This window comes from Falco punctatus, assembly GCF_963210335.1.
Source record: "Falco punctatus genome assembly, chromosome: Z".
Lineage (NCBI taxonomy): Eukaryota > Metazoa > Chordata > Aves > Falconiformes > Falconidae > Falco > Falco punctatus.
Window position 1 is genome coordinate 14,213,633 of NC_137586.1, and position 20,798 is coordinate 14,234,430.

The following is a 20,798-nucleotide window of genomic DNA, read 5'->3' on the forward strand; positions in this document are numbered from 1 at the left end:
AAGAAAGTTCCACAAAACAGTAATCTGAAGATACTATTTATAATCCAAAAGAAAAAAAAGTAAAAACTACTTTGCTTTTCTACACTATTTTTAGTGTTTTAAAAGGCTTCTTATTAGAGTTTTTGTGCAAAAAGTGTTTATTGTCTGGGCATTCAGATAAAATATGATTTTATCTGTTTTAACTGTAAGATGACACTAGCTCTTAGCATCCATATCAGGTTTTTAGTCTCAATACTACTCATTTGCTATAGTTTCATGATAAAGCTTGTTTGTGAAGGGTTTTGGAGATAGTTTCATGTGCATATGAGCCATGCATAAAGCCGTTCATCCTGAGATTCAGATCCAGCAGGTTTTGCATAAGGTAATACGACATGAAGCTTCTCATTCATCTCCATAGATGAAGCCTAGGAAAATGGAAAAGATTGCTGCATGTATCTTACGTATAAGCTTTATCCAAAGACTATAAGTATTACAGTTCAGATCAACAAAGAATCTCGTATGTTCCAAAAATGTAACTGAAGCATCATCACATCTAGCTTGCAGGCTCTTATATTAAAAAGTGGAGTTACATATTTGCAACTCCTGAATTCTTAGATGGGAGGGTATAAATAGAGGAAGTGTTCCAGCATTCTAGGGACTCAGCTAGAACTTTTGGAATTGTTGCAAACAAAGTGGTACAAGTTTGTTGACCTTCTGTATAAATACACTCCAGGATACTTTAGCTGCCTTTTCTAAATAAATTTTGCAAGTCAGATTGGGTGATCTTCAAATATGAATTCATATAACACATAAACTAATTCCTATTTCTGATCTGTTTTCAAGAGCATAATGCTTTTCTCTTCACAGGATACTGGTATTAGTGTCAGAAAAAGAGTCATAAAGATACTTAGGGATATCTGCATTGAACAACCAACATTTCCCAAAATCACAGAGATGTGTGTGAAAATGATTCGGAGAGTCAATGATGAAGAAGGCATTAAGGTAGTATGAGACATATCCTTCAGGGTTTAAAATTATAATTATATTAGTATTTCTACATTTTGACCCCCCTCCAAAATAATCAAAAAGTATTGCTTTGCTCCTTTGTAATGTCTATGACTTAGATTCACTTTTTGTTTTTCAGAGCAGGTATCTTAGCTTTCTAAAACACTCTCTGACTTGTTTTTCTTTCTTTTCTCTCTTCTGTTTTCTTGAAGTTCTTGCTAACAATCAAAATACTTTAAAGATTTAGTGTCTAGGATTTTTTCTTCTTGCAAGTGTTCCCTGCTACTTCTCTTTTCTAACAAGTAAAACTGGCATATGAAACTTCTTTCTGCAAACAAAATAAACTTTTATGTCAAAATTACGTACTTGACATTAACGTATGCCAGATTTGTAAGTTCTGCATATAAAAATTACAAAGTATTCATCTATGCTAATTTTGCATTAATTCTGAATGTTGAATGAATCAATTATTCCCACTAAAAAGTCACGTATGTGGTCATACTCTGTGCAGTGTGTATGCAGAAGGGCACAAAACTAAGATGACGTGTTAAATCATAAACCTGATGATGATGGTTTTGTTTGATTCAGCAAAATAATTTTAAAATTTTTGTGTAATTAAGAACACACCTGCAATAATTTTGATTCACACTGTTCAGCAGGATTTGAAATCTGCAGGATTTGAAAGCTGCAGTATATATTTTTACCACTTCATATACATTAATGCCAAGTGGCTGACTGTTAATCAAGAAGCAGATGGACAGCTGGATGCAAGGTGCTCCTGACCTTGTTCTCTCTTCTCCTTCCCCATGCCTTTCTAACAATATCGGAAAAAATGAGGCATTATCTTCAATGTATTTTTTATGTTTACATGAATGAGGAGAGCTTCTTACATCCATATGCCTTTAGAAATAATTTGGGAATAATTTTGTTCATATTCATTCTATTCCATTTTTTCCTCCATCCAGAAACACTGGAAGGGAACATACTTCCTATGTTTTGGTATAGAGACTTGGCTTCTCTCTCTTTCCCACGTTTTCACAGCTCTTTTGAACGTTCCAAAGTAACCTACCATTGCTGCTGGTTCTACTATAGAAATCATAATCTTCTGTTCAGTTGGCAGCTTCTCATAGTACTGTGTTTTCCTGAGGAACGCAGGTTAATGTGGGAAGGTGGTAACTCCATTTTCTGTAGTATCAGTTCCCAGTGATCATTTTGCTGAAGTTTGCTTAGAGGTCAGTATAAGTCCTCTAGTAGGTCTGGGTCTGCCTCTGATAACATTTCCTGCAACAGTCTCACTTAGGTTGAATAATTCCATATGAAATGGCGTGCATCATTAACAAATCTATTTTATGGATGTATTAGAAATAAAACTGTGTGCCAAGACGAGTTTGTTTATTTCTGCTAATATTTTTTTCCTTCAGAAATTAGTAAATGAGACATTCCAGAAGCTCTGGTTTACTCCAACTCCACACCATGACAAAGAAGCAATGACGAGGAAAATACTAAACATCACTGATGTGGTACGTTAAACAACTCTTGAGTTACACTGTGTGCAAGATTTAGTTATGTTTTAAATATCTTTGAAATATTGCCTGTAGTGTTTTAGAATACAGTAGTTTAATTGCCAGGTGGATTTCTTCTTGTATCTCCTGGCATTGAATATATGCCAGTTACTCACCTGATGGAACAGGCTGTAGAAATCTTTAAATGATGGCAAATCTGCTGGCAGTAAGTGAGACCACACTATATTTAGGTTGTAGAAAATACTTGTTCATTTAAACCACAAGAAATGTCTATTATATTCAGCATTTCCCAGGAATTGCTAGTAGCAGCAGATAGTTAAGACTAACTAAGAAGTTGTCTCTTAAAAGAAATTTTCCTCAAACAATTGATAACATTTGTTTTGAAAGGTTAATGGGCCATTTTAACAAACACAGGGTCATGTTCTCACTCAGGGTAAACTTGTATCTGCATAATTGAATCTGCTTTTTAGGATCAGCAAATTAGATAGCATGTCTCCAAAATAACAGAATCTGTTTCAAATGCTTCAATTTGTAGTGAAAACGTGTTGTGTAAAACCATGCTGAGAAGGTGTTTTAATATAGATTATACCAAGACGTAAATATCAAATAGAAGTACTCGCTTCATTGTTTACAATTATGGGTTTAAACTTCATCCTGCTTTTCAATATTTTTACAAAATGGTAGTCTAGTCTGCATTTTTCCAGACTGAAGAATCAGTCAGTTTGACTTCAGCTTAACTCTCAGATCTCCTGAGCGTTCTACTTTGGAGCACCTATGAGCTGTTCCTGACATATGATACCAGTGAGGGCTTGGTTCGCGTATATAAAAATATGCGTATGCATATATACACATGCATGTTTATTTTTAATATGTCAGGCTTGTATTTGTGTTTTAGTTGCTACAAAATGTTCTACAAAACCAAAATTTGGTTTATGTTAGAGCCAGCAATCTCCGGTAAAATGTGTAGGCTTTGTGTTGCATGGAATACAAATTCTGGTGTCACTTAAATGGTGAGAACTATTTTTCAAATACAGAACATGGATTCTGATCTCCAGAGATATAAAATCATTGTGCATATGAAAATACGTCTATGCACATTTACTCATCTTTTAAGATCACACCTGTATTGAAGTAATTTTTCCTCAGACACCTTTTTTTTATTAACCAGTTCATTCTCAAAAATACTTCTAGGTTGCAGCCTGTAGAGATACAGGGTATGATTGGTTTGAACAGCTTCTTCAAAATGTAAGTAAATGTATGGTACAGTCATTGTTAGAATGTTAATGTTGGTGCTAAAACACATAGGGGACTACAAGAGCAATCCAGTAGAGAGATTAATTTCATGCCCTTCAAACATCTGACCTTTTTAAAAAATGTTCATTGGCACAGTTTTCTTTGTGTCTATTAGCTTCTGTCTTTCCATATGATCTGTTTTAAAAATAATTCACTTCCTGGTTTTGGGAGGGGGTTTGTTTGTTTTTAGTTTCATGGTCTTTTCAATAGTGAGTGACATAACATGAAGTCCACAGCTAAGATAGTTTGTTCTGAAATGAGGCATCTAGTGTAATGTAAATCTTTTTTAAATGGTAGGTAAGTTTATTTTCACATCCAGTATATTTGTTTTGCAGTTTATAGAAGCAGTGAATCTTCACAGTGTGGGTTCTTTTGCGTAATATTTTACTCTGATGTTTCTAAGAACTGAGCTTGCTTTGTTTTTCTCTCTTAACCTGTGTTACAATTCTCCTCTATACGTTGTATGCACTGGTTAATTTTAAAGCAAAAAAAACCTTTTGATTGTGCTTTAGCCTGGAGTGCCATGAATATAGGTAGTCAAGTAAACCAAAGCCTCTTAATGCTTGCACTGAAGAAAAGGCTATGTAGTATGGTCTCAGTCCTTTTCAGATATTAAGAGGATCTTCATGGACACGATTTCAGTACCCAGAGTCTTGTGGAAGAAGCCTAACTGATTAAAGTGTTCATAAAATGATGTTTCATCTCTGATATTTTTGCTTAGTATCAAAAATATTTATTTTGAATTTGCTTTTTCTTTTTTCTAAGTGTTCTAAAAGCCTTCTGGCTGCTATTAGTTACTTCTGGCAAGGATGACTACATTACTGTTTTCTGCATTATTTAATTAAGCACAAAATTAGTTTTCATCCCAGTGCAAAAATCAGTAGAACTTTGCTGGGTTTTTTTTTTTATTGTGATTAATTTTTCTTTACTTCTCTTCCATTTTTGTTTGATACTTTACTTCCCTTAATTTCTTCTTCACTATGTAACTTTTATGGAGATGCTAAAGAAATACTTTTGTAGTGTAAAATCCTTGTGTATATGTAGTAATTGTAATAAAACTAGAATGCATCCAGTGTAAATGAATGCAGCCTTAATACTAAATCATTTTCTGTTTCATCTGCTACAGCTGTTGAAGTCAGAAGAGGATGCCTCATATAAACCTGTGAAGAAAGCCTGTACTCAACTTGTTGACAATTTGGTTGAGCACATTCTTAAATATGAGGAGTCTTTATCAGGTAATATTATTTATAACCCAGTAGCTAAACTCCTTGGAATTGTATATGATACTCTAACAGTGGTTGTTTGAATTACTATCAGGAAAAGAGTTACTGTTACAGAATTCCTGTTACAGAACTGATGGTAATGAATTACTGGTTTTAAGTTCATTATGAACTTTGGAGCACTGTATAATAATAAATTTTCCCTAATTTTCACAATAACAGAACTATTTTTAAAATAACTTGTTCAAACTTTCAGATTTCTAAAACCAAAACAAACATGGCAAGTTTTATTTGCATTAGCGTGTTCTGCAGTTTTGATAGGAAACATTGGCAGGGCCAGTGTTCTGTGTATGGTAAGTATTTTAAAAACTAGTCATGCTTTTGAAACACCTTTGCTTCTTTTTTCACATATTTTATGATCACATACAAATATCAGCATGTTACGCTAATCTAATCATATGCTCTCTAATAAGTATATTCTTCATTGATCTTCAAAAAGATACTCAAATGATATTTAAGCCATAGTTTTTCATTGCTCAATCTTCACTTGAACTTAATATCCTTCTTGTATTTTCTAATCTTTTGCAGATTCTGACAACAAAGGTGTGAATTCTGGTCGCTTGGTTGCTTGCATAACCACTTTGTTCTTATTCAGCAAAATCAGGCCCCAGCTAATGGTCAAACATGCCATGACCATGCAGCCATACCTGACCACTAAATGTAGTGTAAGTACAGAAAAACAGCATTTTTTTCCCCCAGATAATTAAGCATGGAAATGAGTGGCTGTTTTATATACTTGATGAAATTGAAGGTAGGAAAAGAAAAATTAAAATTGTGGTTTATTTCATGAGCATCATAGCTTCAGAAGATACTAGGTCCTTTTGATGATCTCTGTAGCTTCTAAGACACTGTTCCTCACTGTCTACCTCCACATTTTATCGACAAACGAAACCAGTGCTGCCTCTTTCCCTTGAGAGCTAAGACCCAGTTTTTCACCTGTTATGATAATTTCTTAAAATTGTTTTGTTCTGTAGTCACAGTCTTACAAGTAGTTAGTATGTAACATTAAGTCTAAGGGTGTGGTTCCATAAGATAGAATGATCTAATATATAGCTAGTATATCAGAAGTAAAATGTCCTGCTCCATTCTCTTCCATACTTCACCTCTCACTTCCCTAGCTCTAGTGGTTTTGTATTCACCTGGAACATAGCTTAGCTCAAAAAGTGGTAGGGAGCTATAGTGCTGAATGCCCACACTGATAAAACGGCCCCCCTTCTCTGAAACATTGCAGCACTTTCTGCCATTTTGACTAGCACAGGTGGCTCAGTGAAGGTTGTGACGAGCTCCGATCCGGCAAAAGGAGCAGAGCAGGATTATGCAACCAAGCCTCAAGCTGAAGCATGGGTGGGTGGCAGCAATCCATTACATTAGGTCAGATGCCCAGGGCAGGCTTGAGAGTAATTGTTACCAGCTTAGATCATAGGTAGCCTAGCATTTTCCAGGTTCTGCCCTGGAGTGTTCTCTAGGCATATTTACAACATGCTTTTAGAGCTGCTTCTGATCAAACAGTATGGGAAACAAATTATCTGATTACTTACTTGCTGCAACCCAGTTCGTGGGTTATATCACTTCGGTACTTGTATAGGTTGAGATGAATTGTTGAATTGCCACTGTCAGTTTGAATATGTTAAATAGCTTGACAGCAGCATGTGGGAATTACCCTGTCCTGATTAGTGAGTTTGATTTGTCAAAAAAAGTAAATTTCTAGCAGAATGTATCTTTAATAGATAAATATTTTCCATAGTTTTCTCACTTGCAATGTATATGCAGTCATAATAAGGCAAACCAGTAATAATTTTGATTGACATTTCTGCATTTGTGCGTATTATTACCAATTTTGTTGAAGGCATACTGAGTCATAGCACAACTTCATTTTCATGCTTACACCTGTTTCTAGGTGTTACATGTTTTCTAGTGTGCATGTGTGAGGAAGAGTTCCTGGATTTATTGTAGGACTCCAAAAGATTGTCAGGACCAAAAGTTTCCAGGTCTGTCACAGCCTTGATGAGAAGTGGAGTTCTACTCATACAGGGTTTTTTTGTCCCCAGGAAGTTCGGTGTAAAACAAAACTGGCTTTTATAATATGTAATTTAATAGTGGATATAAACTATATAAATATTCTTTTAGATCTTTACCAAATATCTCATGTGAGTTGGGATTTTTGACTGTTGAGGCATATTAATAATACTTAGCTTGTAGGTAACACATGCAGAAATGTTGAACACTATAAATGTTTGTTTCAGACCCAGAATGATTTCATGGTGATCTGCAATGTTGCAAAAATCTTGGAGCTTGTGGTACCGCTAATGGAGCACCCAAGTGAGACCTTTCTTGCCACTATTGAGGAAGACCTCATGAAACTCATCATCAAATATGGCATGACAGTAAGCTTTTAATCGCTACTATTCAGTTGATTCCGTGTCACATTGTGAAATACATGGTTTTGATGTAAAGAAAGTCTGTCTTCATTGTGAAGGTAACTTTTGAGCCATGAATAATCAGTGTACTTGGTTTACTGGAATTTGTATGTGATGTTGCTATATTTTAATGAGTTTGAGCAGGTATTCAGAGCAGTCTAGAAGATGGACATGAATCCATTAGATAGTTAGTTCTAGTTCAGCATAGTTTTTTCCTGTATAACTTCACAAAAATACCAATTTTGACTTCTTAAATATATTTGTTCTTTCTTGCTCTTAGGTTGTTCAGCATTGTGTGAGCTGTCTTGGGGCTGTTGTGAACAAGGTCACCCAGAACTATAAATTTGTATGGGCCTGTTTTAATAGATACTATGGTAAGTAAAATCCCAACACGTAATTGTCATTTTTCAGTTTTGGCTACAAGTCGTATCTTAGGGATACACCACAATTAAACACTGTGATCAAAACTTTTATCTCACTGTAGGTGCACTTTCGAAATTAAAAAGTCAACACCAAGAAGACCCCAACAGTACAATACTTACTGCCAATAAACCAGCACTCCTTAGATCACTTTTCACTGTTGGAGCACTATGTCGGCATTTTGATTTTGATCAGGAAGATTTTAAGGGCAACAGTAAGGTAAAATAACTTGTGTTTACTCTCCATGTCTTCGATATATTGAATGCTCCGCTTCAATTTGAAAGCCTATTATTCCTGGTGCCTCAAAGGAATGCATTTTTTCATACTGCATCCAGTGTAGCTTTTTGGGTTTTAAATATGGGGTTTTGCAAAGACTATGAGTAAGATTATGTTTCTCTTGTTCTTATTGATATTTATGCTTTTTATAAGAGATTAAGAACAATCTGTTTCATCTTCAAATACCTATTAATTTTCATTTGCTCAGGTTAACATTAAGGATAAAGTACTTGAACTGCTGATGTATTTTACAAAGCATTCAGATGAAGAAGTACAGACAAAAGCCATTATTGGCCTTGGTAAGAAATATTCATTAGTTTTTATTATTCCGCTCTAGTAAAAATCCACATGTATCAGTAGGAATTCATGTATTCCATGTAGTGGAAAGGCAATCTGTTTAAAATCAAAATTTGCTGCATGTTGTATTTGAGAACTGGTTATAGAAAGGTTGTTGAAGGGTTGCTAGTTGCATATTTCTGCAGCAGGGTGGATGCTTTTGACAGTGAATGCTTTTTGATGTGTGACCAAGTCTTAAAGTGCAGTGGATTTCCGAAGTAAAGGAGGTTTTATTTTTTTTCTCCACGTGCAGTTAGGTTGTAACTCCAAATCTTCTTTTTCAGTCCACAAGACAGGATTAAAGAACAACTAGAAAAAGTGCTGGAAAAGCTTTGAACGTTTTAAATATAGGAGCAGATATTCTGCAGGAGTCAAGGCAGATCTGGCAGTTTATGCCAACTGGAGGGTGCTCTGTGAGTTTTTACAAGGCATTGAGATGATGTCATAGTCTAGATATTACAGTTTGTTTGGGCATTTGATCTGTATTTCATTTTTCAAATAGGTTCTTTATCTGAAGCGATTAGTACGTGTGACTTGTGGTAGTACATGAACTGCCATTGAGTGGTTTATATCACATTCATCCTCTGCTTAAGGCTAAAAACTGTACATGTGAGAGAATCTTGTTTGGGCAGATAGGCCCTGGTTTCTGGAAGAGTTCAGTTCGTGGGTTATGGCTTAGCCTAAAGAAAGTTGTCTCCTATACATGTGAGCTTGTGTTGTATAGCTTGACTGCGGACAAAGATTTGCCTCTTTATGTTGCAGTTTAGGAGGCTTCTTAGATACCCTCCTTCAGTTCAGGCTAGCGAGGGCTCTGAGGATAAGGGACCAAGATTGAATCTTGATTTCATATTCTGTGAGAAACCATTTCAGAAAGTTGAGTGAAATTAATGGCTTTAGAGTAGCTTCTGTTACAGGAGCAATGCTGCAGTTTTCTGGACTAGTTGGAGTTTTTCTAGGCATTACATCAAGATGCACAACATTTAACTGTAATCCAGTCCAATTTAATTATCATTTCCAGAATATTGCACATGGGATAGCTGCTGTCTTCCTAACCATAGACATGGTTGCTTTGCTTGTGGAAGTTGGAGACATTGGAGAATGTTGCATTCACCAAAGATGTTGCTGAATTATAGTGTGATCTGAGATTGGTTTGGGGAAAGAGGGGAAAATGGGGATGGTTGTCAGTAGGCATTCTTCAGATTTTTTTTTTCTCTGCCTGTAAGCATATCAGTCTCTTATAGACAACTACTTTCAGTGATGTATTGATCTCATCTAAGTAGTGATTCCATTTTGAGGGTAGCTGTTGGATGTATAGAGATGTGGTAGGCAATGCAAAGTCCCACCTTACAAGATGGTAATTGAGCAAAGTTGTCAAAACTATTCCAAGTTTGTGTGCAGCAAAAGGACTAGCAAGTTAATTCAACATTTATACACAGTGAAGGTGTAATGTGAAGAGTGTGTACTTCCTATTGGCAATTAGTAGTGTGTTATTTCAGTAAGGATACCCAACAGTTTTAGCCTTTGCTTTGGGACGTGTAGCTACTGTTGAGGTATTAAGCTTAACCGTAAGCTTAATGATCATGGTTGTACTTCTTTTCCAGATATGTATTTGCAAGGCAGGTTGAGGTTATAAATTTTTGTTAGTGAATTTAGCTAAACTTGTAAGTATCTAACACATACTGTCTTACTCAGCCAAGTTCAGTGCTTACTCTTAAGACTCTCAACAGAATGAAAACAAAGGTATGAAGAGAAGTGGTGTGAGGGCAACCCCAAGATGATGTGCAGTCCTTAAAAGAACAGAGCAGGTGCCTTTTTTCATCTCCAGTGACAAATTCTGAACACGAAGTAAGATTTCTTCACCACTAACAGGGAATGGAAAAATAAGAATTTCCAAGAATACTGGTGTTTTAGACACTTCTAAGTGACTGAATGAATGAAAAAAAGTGTTATAAGTTGTCACACATACATGCACGTGCTTTTTGTCTTTAAAATTAACCTTAAGAAATGGGTTGGACTTGGTCAGAGGTGGTCAAGTTATAAACATCAATATACACCTGTATAGAGTGCACAATTATATCACCTATTCCAAAGACCATCATCATTCTTTTTCAACTCTTTCCACACACCTCACCTGCTTCTCTCTGCTTCTTGTTTTGAGACTGAAATAAGATTTTAAACACACTGAGGTCTTGACCTGAACTCAGGTTTTCCCTGCATTGTCTTTTCGGTGTGTATGGAGCCAGTTTGAAAAACTTGATTCAGTCTTCCGTTTGTTACAGCTATTTTCATACATTGCTTTTGCATAGTTTTATTTGCTTTCATTTTTCCCCCCATTCTTCTTTTATGTTCATATGTTTTCTGTGTGTTCAGATTCTTAGTTTCCTGTGGTCATAAAATATATATTTGCTGTTTCCTCTTGAACAGATTTAAAAAATATAGAAAATCAAGTAGTTAAACTTTGAAGTAAATTTAAATTGGGATCTTATGTTCCCATTACTGGTTTTTGTATGATGCTTTGTAAAGGTTTGTCAACATTACTTCCAAATCTGTCTGCATGATCTAAAATGGTATGTACTGTCATTAGTGTAGAGAAATTTCTATGAAACATAGACTAAGCACAAGTTTCTTGACGAGGGCAAGGCTGCAGCTAAAACCAGTTCTATAGTGCGTATCTTCCAACAGTTGTAGTCTTGACAACACTTGAGTTTTCAAGAGAGGATCTTGATAGGTACATGAATAATGACAGCAAGAGGTATAAATTTTACTGTGTTCACTGTTAGGTTCTTTCTTTTAAAATTTTATTTTTAAATACTTGTGGTATTTATATTTTTTCCACATTTGCACTGCCTCCATATGAATAACTCTTCACAGTTTCAGCAGAATGTTCATCTCCAAATGTATTAGCAAAACAACAGGTAATTTCTAGTTATGTTCCTCCCTTGTTCTTGTGAAAGCTTGTAGTCATTCAGACGCAGACCACTACACTGGACATGCTTCCAGACCTGTGCAACTACTCTTCTTAGTGCAGCTGTCCTGGGTCGACATCCCACTTTATCCGTCAGTTGTGGCTAATAGAGCTGTCATGGCTAACAGAACTCCTTGTAAGCTATGGATGGTGTCCATACAGAAAATATTGTTTGTACTAGAAAAAGTTATGCTGTTGGGAGGAGACAATTGTATTTTGAAGGTGGTCTTAAAAAGCAGAAATACAGTTTCTAGATAATAATTATGTGGAACATTTCCTCTTTTTTCCACCCTTAGGATTTGCATTTATACAACACCCAAGCTTAATGTTCGAACAGGAAGTGAAGACTCTGTACAACAGCATTCTTTCAGATAAGAACTGTTCAGTAAACTTAAAAATCCAGGTGTTAAAAAACCTCCAGACCTACTTGCAGGAGGAAGATACACGTATGCAGCAGGCAGACAGAGACTGTAAGTATGGAGTTCTGTGCTAATGAAGCGTGCAAAACGCCACTCTTGCATACAATACTATATGTATGAATGAGTCACTTAAGTTTGTTACCAGATCAGTAATATTGTACCCAAAGTATCTTAGAATAATATTCTAAGAATATTATTCTAAGATATTTCTAAGATATTTCTAAGATATTCTAATATACATAATTTGTTATATGTATAGGTGTATAGATACACATCATAGGTATATTATTTACTATCAAGATGTGTAAATCCTGGAAGCAATCCAGAATATGTAATTGCTGTAATGATGGTAGTAATACCTTTTGCCAAAATCTCCTCTGAGGTTAATTTGGACATAGAAAATAATAAATACAACATTAGAAAATTTTAAAATGAAAAAAACTTTATTAAGGAACAAGACTTCAACTAAAGTCATGTCTCTTTATTTTTTTAATGTGTATTTGCCATCAGACTGTTGTTGTATGTTTCATGAGATTATAAACCCATTCTAAGTTGGCTGAAATGTGTGTGTATTGTAAAGCTTAAAGATAAACACGTATCAAGTAAAGGCAAAGTAAATGATTATGCTGTGGTGAGTGTGTTGTTGCTTTTGTCCTTTTTACAGGGAAAAAAGTAGCAAAACAGGAAGACCTGAAAGAAATGGGTGATATTTCCTCAGGGATGAGTAGTTCCATCATGCAGCTATATCTCAAACAGGTCCTTGAGGCTTTCTTTCATACCCAGTCCAGTGTACGCCACTTTGCTCTAAATGTCATTGCACTGACGTTAAACCAGGGTCTCATCCATCCTGTTCAGGTATGGTAGGCTTCTATGATGGGATTTTTTGTTATTGAGGTTTTCACACTTACAACATAAATTTCCAGTTTACTCTTTCAGCTGAGTTACTGTAATACCTTATTGTAACAATGGGCCTTTACAGAAAGCATATTTTGATATCTGTTTTATGTTGTTTAGCCAGTGAGATTCCAAATGCTGTGTTTTCTAGTTTTGGATCAAGATGTAAAAGCCTAGCCAGTGCCTAAAGAGCAAGTACAAATGTACATTGGGGTGTATTCCTGTTACAAATTTCAGGTGAATGCCAAGTTATTTTCCTCATTTGATTCTTTATCCTGGAAAATGTGTCAGCTTGCCTTCACCTCAGTCCCCATGCCCTCCAAGTACTATGGAATTCCCCAGTCAATGTCAGAACTTCAGTCATCGTCTCCATTATTCTTTGCTTATATAATGGTTTTCCAATTATTTTTTATACTGCAGCTATTGTGCATGTTCGCTCATAAGTGGTGGTGGTTGGGGTTTTTTTTGTCGTTTTTTTTTTTTTAATGGTATTTTTTGTAGTGTAAGTTGACTTTAGAGTTTGAGAGAAAGGGAATTACTACCTGAAACCTCACATAACTTCTCTCATTTATAATGCTGGTCTTGCGTGTATTTTGTACTATTTTCTTGCAAAAAGTAGTCAGGTAGTAAGTTGCATAGAGCTTCCTATTCTAATTTCTGCAGTAGTCAGTATAACAAGAACAATAGTGTGGTAGGAGAACAAAGACTTGGACAGAGGAGGCACGATGACTATGAGTAATCATTTTGTTTGTTTTTCAAGTGTGTGCCGTACTTAATTGCTATGGGCACAGATCCAGAGCCCTCTATGCGAAACAAAGCTGACCAGCAGTTGGTGGAAATAGACAAAAAATATGCTGGATTCATTCATGTAAGTAACTCTTAATTTAAGATTTTACAAAGTACTGTTACATTCTGTAGTGGTTTAAGACCTTGAATATGCCTTCATTACAGAAAGGGAGTATAAGGTAACCAACTATAATTATAAACAGTTGTAAAGATGATCTTGACTCTTTCCCCTGTTTGGAGATTTCTGTTATTATAAATAGAAAGGATATAATAATCTGAAGTGTCTCTTCTAGTCCAGAATTTCCTTTAGTTTATAGTTCATGAGCATATTTTCCTCACTAATAACACTTTCAGAGCATTCATTTGCTAAGACATAAGCAGTTCCATAATGCATAGCAGTGATTTTCCTTTTGTCAGTGGACTAGGGGAAAACACCTTGTAAAAATAGAAGTCCTTAGTGTGTATGTATTAGAATGTTAAGGTATCAAGGGTTTATAAATTGTAATCAAAGCAGAAGGAGCATAGGAAGCTGTTTAGATCTGAGGGTTCTTGCTGGAAGGAAAATCTGAGGGCTGAGTGAGGACTCGTGCAGTTGTGGCATAGTGCCAGTAGCTCTGCTTAAGATCTGAAACTGAGCTGCAGCACCCTCTTCCCTTTTTTCAGAAGGCCCCAGCCTAGGTTCAGTATGTGTAACACAATGTGCAACTTCTCATATCTGCTTGTATTCCACTGCACTTGGAGCATTGTGCTGTTGATAGCATCCAAACAGGTGCCTAATCCAGGAGGTGAAGGCTAGGAAATTAATTTTGCTATGTAGGCAGATGGGATTTATGACAGTGTATAGATGAAGAGACAACTTTGCTGAACAGCAGCAGAGGTGGTATGAGGAGAGTTGGATGTGCAGCCTAACTAGAGATTCAGTTTGTTGTGAAAGTAGAGCAGGAGGCTTGAAGTAAGTAAAAATCAGCTGGAAATTACAGGCTAAATGCAAAAACCCCCACCCCATTAGTCCTGTTATACAGACTCCGTTGTTGGTTTAACTACAAGAGAAGCATATACCTTTGGTAAAATATTTTCATGTTTGAAAACATTTCAGTGTTGAAAATTGTTAGAATTGGAATACCTGGCTGTAGTACATAAATAGATTAGCTGCACGTGTCTAACAGCATTTACAGTAAAAGCAGTTCACCAGACATTCTGATCTCTGCCACAAGTTCTGTTTTAATCCATTTGCCAACTCAAAAGGTAGTAAGTATTGCCTCAGTGCATAATTAGAAGTTAAACTTTGGATAAGCATCCATTTAAAAGGAGTAAGTTTTACTGCTTTGAAAGCAATGGTTTAAATAAAAATAAATACATCTCTGTTTCAGATGAAAGCAGTGGCTGGTATGAAGATGTCTTACCAAGTACAACAGGCAATTAATACCTGCCCAAAAGATCCTGTAAGAGGTTTCAGACATGATGAATCATCCAGTGCATTGTGTTCACACCTATACTCCATGATCCGAGGGAACCGTCAACACAGACGAGCATTTCTAATTTCTTTACTCAACCTCTTTGATGACACTGCAGTAAGCATCACATTTCCTTCATCTAAAAATAAATTAAAATACATCATTACAAGCTTCAATTCTCCTTTTACAATGTATTTTTGTGCATCAGTTATTGATAACTTTATTTCCCTAGTGTACTTGTTTTGCTTTGTAATGTGAGGTATTTACCTATATAATACTTCCTATTTAATAGAACGCATTTGTTACTTTTCCATCATTCCGTACCTTTCTATACCCAGTTTGGACTGATCAGAAATAATGTATCTTCAGGTATGAATAAATTGTAAAAATATACATGTTGTTCAGAGTGGGCTTGGAGGGGTATGTAGAGTAAAATTTGTGATCATCTTTTTGCTCTAGGCTGTTAGGAACACAGGATAAGTGTATAAATCTAAGATATTTGTATGTGTATTTAGATGTACCTTTTTTTTCTTAACTTCCAGAAAACAGAGGTGAATATGCTCTTGTACATAGCAGACAATCTAGCCTGTTTTCCTTATCAAACGCAGGAAGAGCCACTGTTTATAATGCATCATATAGACATTACACTATCAGTTTCTGGTAGCAACCTACTACAGTCATTTAAAGAGGTATGTGCATTTATATTTTGGTATATATGTTGCCACTATAATATAAGCTTCTCTGTAATTTGGGCAATTTTTCAGTGAATATAGAACCATAAATATGATGCAGACCAGTAGCATTACTTTGTAACCAGTAGTTAAATACAAGCAACCCCTTCTGTTCTGGCCTGCATCTGGTAGACACTAGTGAAAAACTTCCCTTATATTGCTGCTTGCATTATTAAAAAAGTGATGGATTTTGAGATCAAACCTGTGTCGTTCCCTGGTCTGGCTGAATAATAATTAATTACATACATCTGGAAGCACATGAATCCAAAACCATCATGAAATAGTAGTTCATTGTTGTTTGCGTAATTTTAATAATAAAATCCAGTTGGCTGTTTATTTTATTGTCCAGTAGCTGATGGCAGTTGCATGTGTATCACCTGACATACTTTTGTTGTTTATTGCAAAAAAAAAAGTGCACAGTGTGTCTTTTCTTAAGGCAGGATGTAAGATCCTGAATCATGGTATAATATCTGTTGTTGTGGCAATACACGTCTATGTACGAAAAGGAAAGGCCTCTGCTGGTTAAAGACTTCAGTGTCTTCATTTTCTGGACAGTTTTAACAGTAGGCAGTGGAAACTGTCAGGCAGCAAACCTGTTTCTAAAATCTCCAATCTGACAAGTGCAAGTCAGAGTTGATGCCTGGAAAGTACACTGCTTTGAATTCTCATCCTACCAAACTCAATTTTTAATCTGCTAGAAAGAGACAGTATATTCTACAGACTGAGGCCCAGCGTGTAGCACCCAGCACAGAAAGAATGAGATCCTGTTTAGGACCGTTTTAAGTTCTGTGTTATGAAAAATCATACCATGTGTCATAATAACGCACATGTGAAAATCTGTAGCTCTACAAGTAGTAAACTGATCATTATTAATGCTGTGTATGATCACTTGAGGGTTTCTCTGGTCAGCAGTGTAATTAGTATCACAGAATTTTAAGGATTAAAACCAACATGGACTAGTCTGTACCAGAGTGCATGTGGAAAACTGTGACACACCAAAACGATATCCAGGTGAAACTAAACCAGAATTTTCTTCCTGAGTTACGGTGTTTGGCCTTCTGCTGCGTTTTTCTGTCACTGTTAATGAACTTGATCAGTCTCTTAAGAATAACATGCCAGTGGAGTACTTGTTGCTTCAGCTCCTTCTGTACCCACCTTGCAAAAAATGTGGCCTTTGGATCAATTTTTCAGCATCTTTTTGCCATAAATAATTTTAATTTTAATATCAAGTCATAATTTGATAACATTGTTCAAGGAATTCTTGCTAATTTAAGTCAGTAATGATTACTTACTGTAATTCTGGAATGTGTTTTAACTTCTCTGTCTTGCAGTCTATGGTGAAAGACAAAAAAAAGGAAAGAAAACCTTCATCGGATGAGGAGACTGAGAGTGACAGTAACAGCGGTAGTGAGAGTGAAAGTGAGGAGGAAGCTTCTAAGCCTCGGAGGTTACGAAAACGAGTAGACTCTGATTCAGATTCTGATGAAGAAAATGATATAAATGCTGTGATGAAATGTTTACCAGAAAACTCAGCTCCTTTGATTGAATTTGCAAATGTCTCCCAAGGCATATTATTGCTTTTGATGCTGAAACAGCATTTGAAGAACCTCTGTGGATTCTCTGATAGGTAAGCATATTTACATAACAGGCCATCTTGTTCTCTAGTGGGTTCTTTGTAAGGATTAAGTTTGGAAGGTTTTGTTGAAAGTTGATTGTAATGTTGTTTAAGCAATAGCTTTGTTTAAGAAAAAAAACCATAAACATGGTTAAGTTGAATGTAATGAAACTTCAGCTTAGAAAAAGCAAATACTTCATTTTCTACCAGGATGTCTATTGTATATGGAATGATAAAATATACTTGCGTGGAAGATTTTAAAAGCCTTTCCTTGAAATTACTTTGGACTGTCCTTAAAAGCTGTTCCATTTTGTTTTCTTTTCACAGTAAAATTCAGAAATATTCTCCATCTGAATCTGCAAAAGTTTATGATAAGGCGATAAACAGGAAGACAGGAGTGCATTTCCATCCAAAACAAACGCTAGATTTTCTGCGGAGTGATATGGCTAATTCCAAGATCACTGAAGAAGTGAAGAGGAGTATAGTAAAACAGTACTTAGATGTAAGTAAAGTCACCTTGCAGAAAACCTGCGATCCTTTCAAACTAGGTAACGCAGTATGAACTTGAAAGTAGATGTTAATGTATTGGATGAACATTTCAAAATGTTACATTTCTGGTAAGTTTGTGTGATATACTGATAACTCATCACTTCTTTTCAGGATGCTTAGCAGGACTGTCTTTCAAAGACTTCTAGTAAGTTTAAACACAATGGAAATGAATTTCAGCTAAAGGTTTTTTATCTTTATGGAGTATTTTCTAATTGCTGGTACCCATCTTGTGTATCAAGTATAAGAGACTAGACCTAGTGTATTTACTCAGTGCCCTCTGCCACCGTGTCTAAATATCAGTTAGGCAAAACTTGCAATTTTGGAAGCACAGGGGAAAAGAAAACGTTTACATATCTAATAAAAAAAGAGACAAAAGTAAGAAGTTTGTAGAACAAAACATAACCTCTTCAAGTTTGAAATTGTCTGTCATTTGTTTTACCATTGTTTTATCAATTTTCAAAGCTACAGTGTGGACTAATCTGGGTTTTTTAATAGTTCAAGCTCCTTATGGAACATTTGGATCCTGATGAAGAGGAGGAAGATGGAGAGGTGTCAGCTAGCACAAATGCTCGGAACAAAGCAATTACCTCGCTGCTTGGAGGAGGCAGCCCTAAAAACAATGCAGCTGAGACAGAGGACGATGAAAGTGATGGGGAGGATAGAGGAGGAGGCACTTCAGGGGTGAGGCGGAGGAGGAGTCAACGTATTTCGCAGCGTATTACGTAAAATGATTTTTATGTGCTTATAAATGTCAGTCTATTATATTAAATGTACACCAAGTAATGTAATCCACATGAAAGAAAGCATTTTGTAGATAGAGATTCTCTACTTAACCGTTTATACAACTTTTGTAGAAAGTTTAACAGAAAAGACAATAAAAAAAAAAAAAACCAAACTAGAAAATGAGATCTATCCCGTATAAAAAGTTATTAATTTTTCTTTGGAATGTACTGTGTGTTATCCTTTTTATTGTTGCCAAGTTTTTATGTAGCTTTATGATTCATGTGTATATATAATTTTATATATCAATAAGAGATAAAGACACGGGTACAAATTAAGAGTATGTGGTTTTACAAGGATATGTTAACCCCTTGGCGCTGGCGGTCGCGGTGCGTCTCATTGCCGGCAATGGAATGTGTGCCGGGAAATCCCAACTCCCGGCGTCAAGGGATTAAAAGCAATAAAAGCAATAATTTCACTAAAGTTCTTTTGTGTAACACTTGGTCTTTTTTCCCCCCAATGTTTTAGTCATTGAGAAGGTCAAAACGAAATTCAGACTCTACGGAGTTGGCAGCACAGATGAATGAAAGTGTTGATGTCATGGATGTCATCGCTATTTGCTGTCCAAAGTACAAAGACCGACCACAAATTGCAAGAGTAGTACAGAAAACCAGCAATGGCTTCAGTGTTCAGTGGATGGCAGGCTCCTACAGTGGCTCCTGGACTGAGGCTAAGCGCCGTGATGGCCGCAAACTGGTGCCTTGGGTAGACACTATTAAAGAGTCAGACATTATTTACAAAAAAATTGCTCTAACGAGTGCTAATAAGCTGACTAATAAAGTTGTGCAGACTTTACGATCGCTGTATGCCGCCAAGGATGGAACTTCCAGCTAATGAATTTGTACATGCAGCCAAATTTACAGGAATTGAAATAACAGAAAAACTTGAAATATCAACTTTCTGGCAAAAAAAATAAATCAGTTAAATGAAGAGTAAGAATGGAACCTGGGACGCGGGGAAAAAAAGAAGGAAATGTTTGGTAAACATTTTTGTGGGAGCTTCCTTCGCTGTTGTGCAGCAGAAACTTCTCAGTTCATTTTTACTCCCACTGTATTATAGTTTAACAAAAAAATTGTTTATATCTTGAAAAAAAAACTTTCTGTTTAAAAAAAATAAACAAGTGAATGTTGGAAATTAGTCTGTTAATGTTCTTAATAAAGTGTTCTTGGAGTTTAACCTAGCAGCGGATGGCTTTCTTTAGCTTAGCCCAGTTTCCAGGGAAGCATTGTTTTTCCAGGCTGTAAAATGGCAGAATCTCCTGGATATATAATTTATTCTGTTGAAGAAAGAAAAGAAAAAAAAAAAAGAAAAAAAAAAAAAAAAGCATGCAGTATCTATGACCTATCTGCAGGAGGAGTTTTTGTAAATGTAGATTTTGATGTATTAGGTCACCCTGAAATAATACGAGAAAAGGGATCCCCAGCAAATCTGGTGGAACAAATACTGCAATAAATTTTTTTACTTCTCTTTGTTACTTGTCTGTTTCCATTTGAATTTCTTATTGTAAAGATCTGTTTAAATCCATTTATATTATTTTGCAGTCTTTTATGTAAAATTTACTATATCAGTGGTTTTCAAAACAAGACATAAAATATTGTTTATACAGTTTGTATAGGCTGACTTCTGAATAATTGGTATCTTTTTATTTTTATCCCGTAAAGGGTGTAAACACAAGTTAACTCCAGGGGTTTATTGTATCCTGCAATATTTAGTATTAACGATATGATTTAGCACTGTGCCAAACACATTTTCAAGAGTACATTTTGATATAAAAAGAAACTATAGTTTATTCCTTGTATGCTTCAATTTCTTTCTAATGCTGTTCAAATGGTAATTTATGATAGTTTAAATCTGGGGAAAGCTGAATGGCTATTCTGCTTGGGCTAACTGGCCGTGTATGCATTTCTCTGGGTTAATGTAGAGAGGTTTGTGCCAAGAGGAGATAGCTACCAGTATCTGAGGAGTGAATGGGTATGAGTCTGGGTAATAACGCTACATTCCTTCACAAATGAACTTTAAAAAAAAAAAAAAGTTTGTATATTAGACTATTTTTTTTACTAATTGAAAGATGTTTTC

The 20,798-nt window shown here is 35.7% G+C and overlaps 1 protein-coding gene across 8 annotated transcripts in view; it reads left to right on the plus strand.

Annotated features, from left to right (window-relative positions):
* The window catches only part of NIPBL (NIPBL cohesin loading factor), a 152,786-nt gene extending 132,275 nt beyond the window's left edge, over positions 1–20,511 (plus strand). For 7 of the 8 annotated variants that reach the window (XM_080372098.1, XM_080372097.1, XM_080372100.1 and 4 more), the window contains 18 exons: positions 847–981; positions 2,406–2,504; positions 3,699–3,752; positions 4,927–5,035; positions 5,609–5,745; positions 7,324–7,464; positions 7,778–7,871; positions 7,982–8,136; positions 8,402–8,492; positions 11,791–11,964; positions 12,578–12,768; positions 13,568–13,675; positions 14,964–15,164; positions 15,590–15,736; positions 17,110–17,405; positions 17,721–17,895; positions 18,438–18,623; positions 19,191–20,511. In XM_080372098.1, the coding sequence (XP_080228224.1) occupies positions 847–981; positions 2,406–2,504; positions 3,699–3,752; positions 4,927–5,035; positions 5,609–5,745; positions 7,324–7,464; positions 7,778–7,871; positions 7,982–8,136; positions 8,402–8,492; positions 11,791–11,964; positions 12,578–12,768; positions 13,568–13,675; positions 14,964–15,164; positions 15,590–15,736; positions 17,110–17,405; positions 17,721–17,895; positions 18,438–18,623; positions 19,191–19,556 (2,859 nt within the window). In that variant the 3' untranslated portion in view covers positions 19,557–20,511. Of the gene's footprint in view, positions 1–846; positions 982–2,405; positions 2,505–3,698; positions 3,753–4,926; positions 5,036–5,608; positions 5,746–7,323; positions 7,465–7,777; positions 7,872–7,981; positions 8,137–8,401; positions 8,493–11,790; positions 11,965–12,577; positions 12,769–13,567; positions 13,676–14,963; positions 15,165–15,589; positions 15,737–17,109; positions 17,406–17,720; positions 17,896–18,437; positions 18,665–19,190 lie in introns of all 8 variants that reach the window. The other variant, XM_080372099.1, reaches the window with a different exon arrangement.
* Positions 20,512–20,798: the final 287 nt, after the last annotated feature.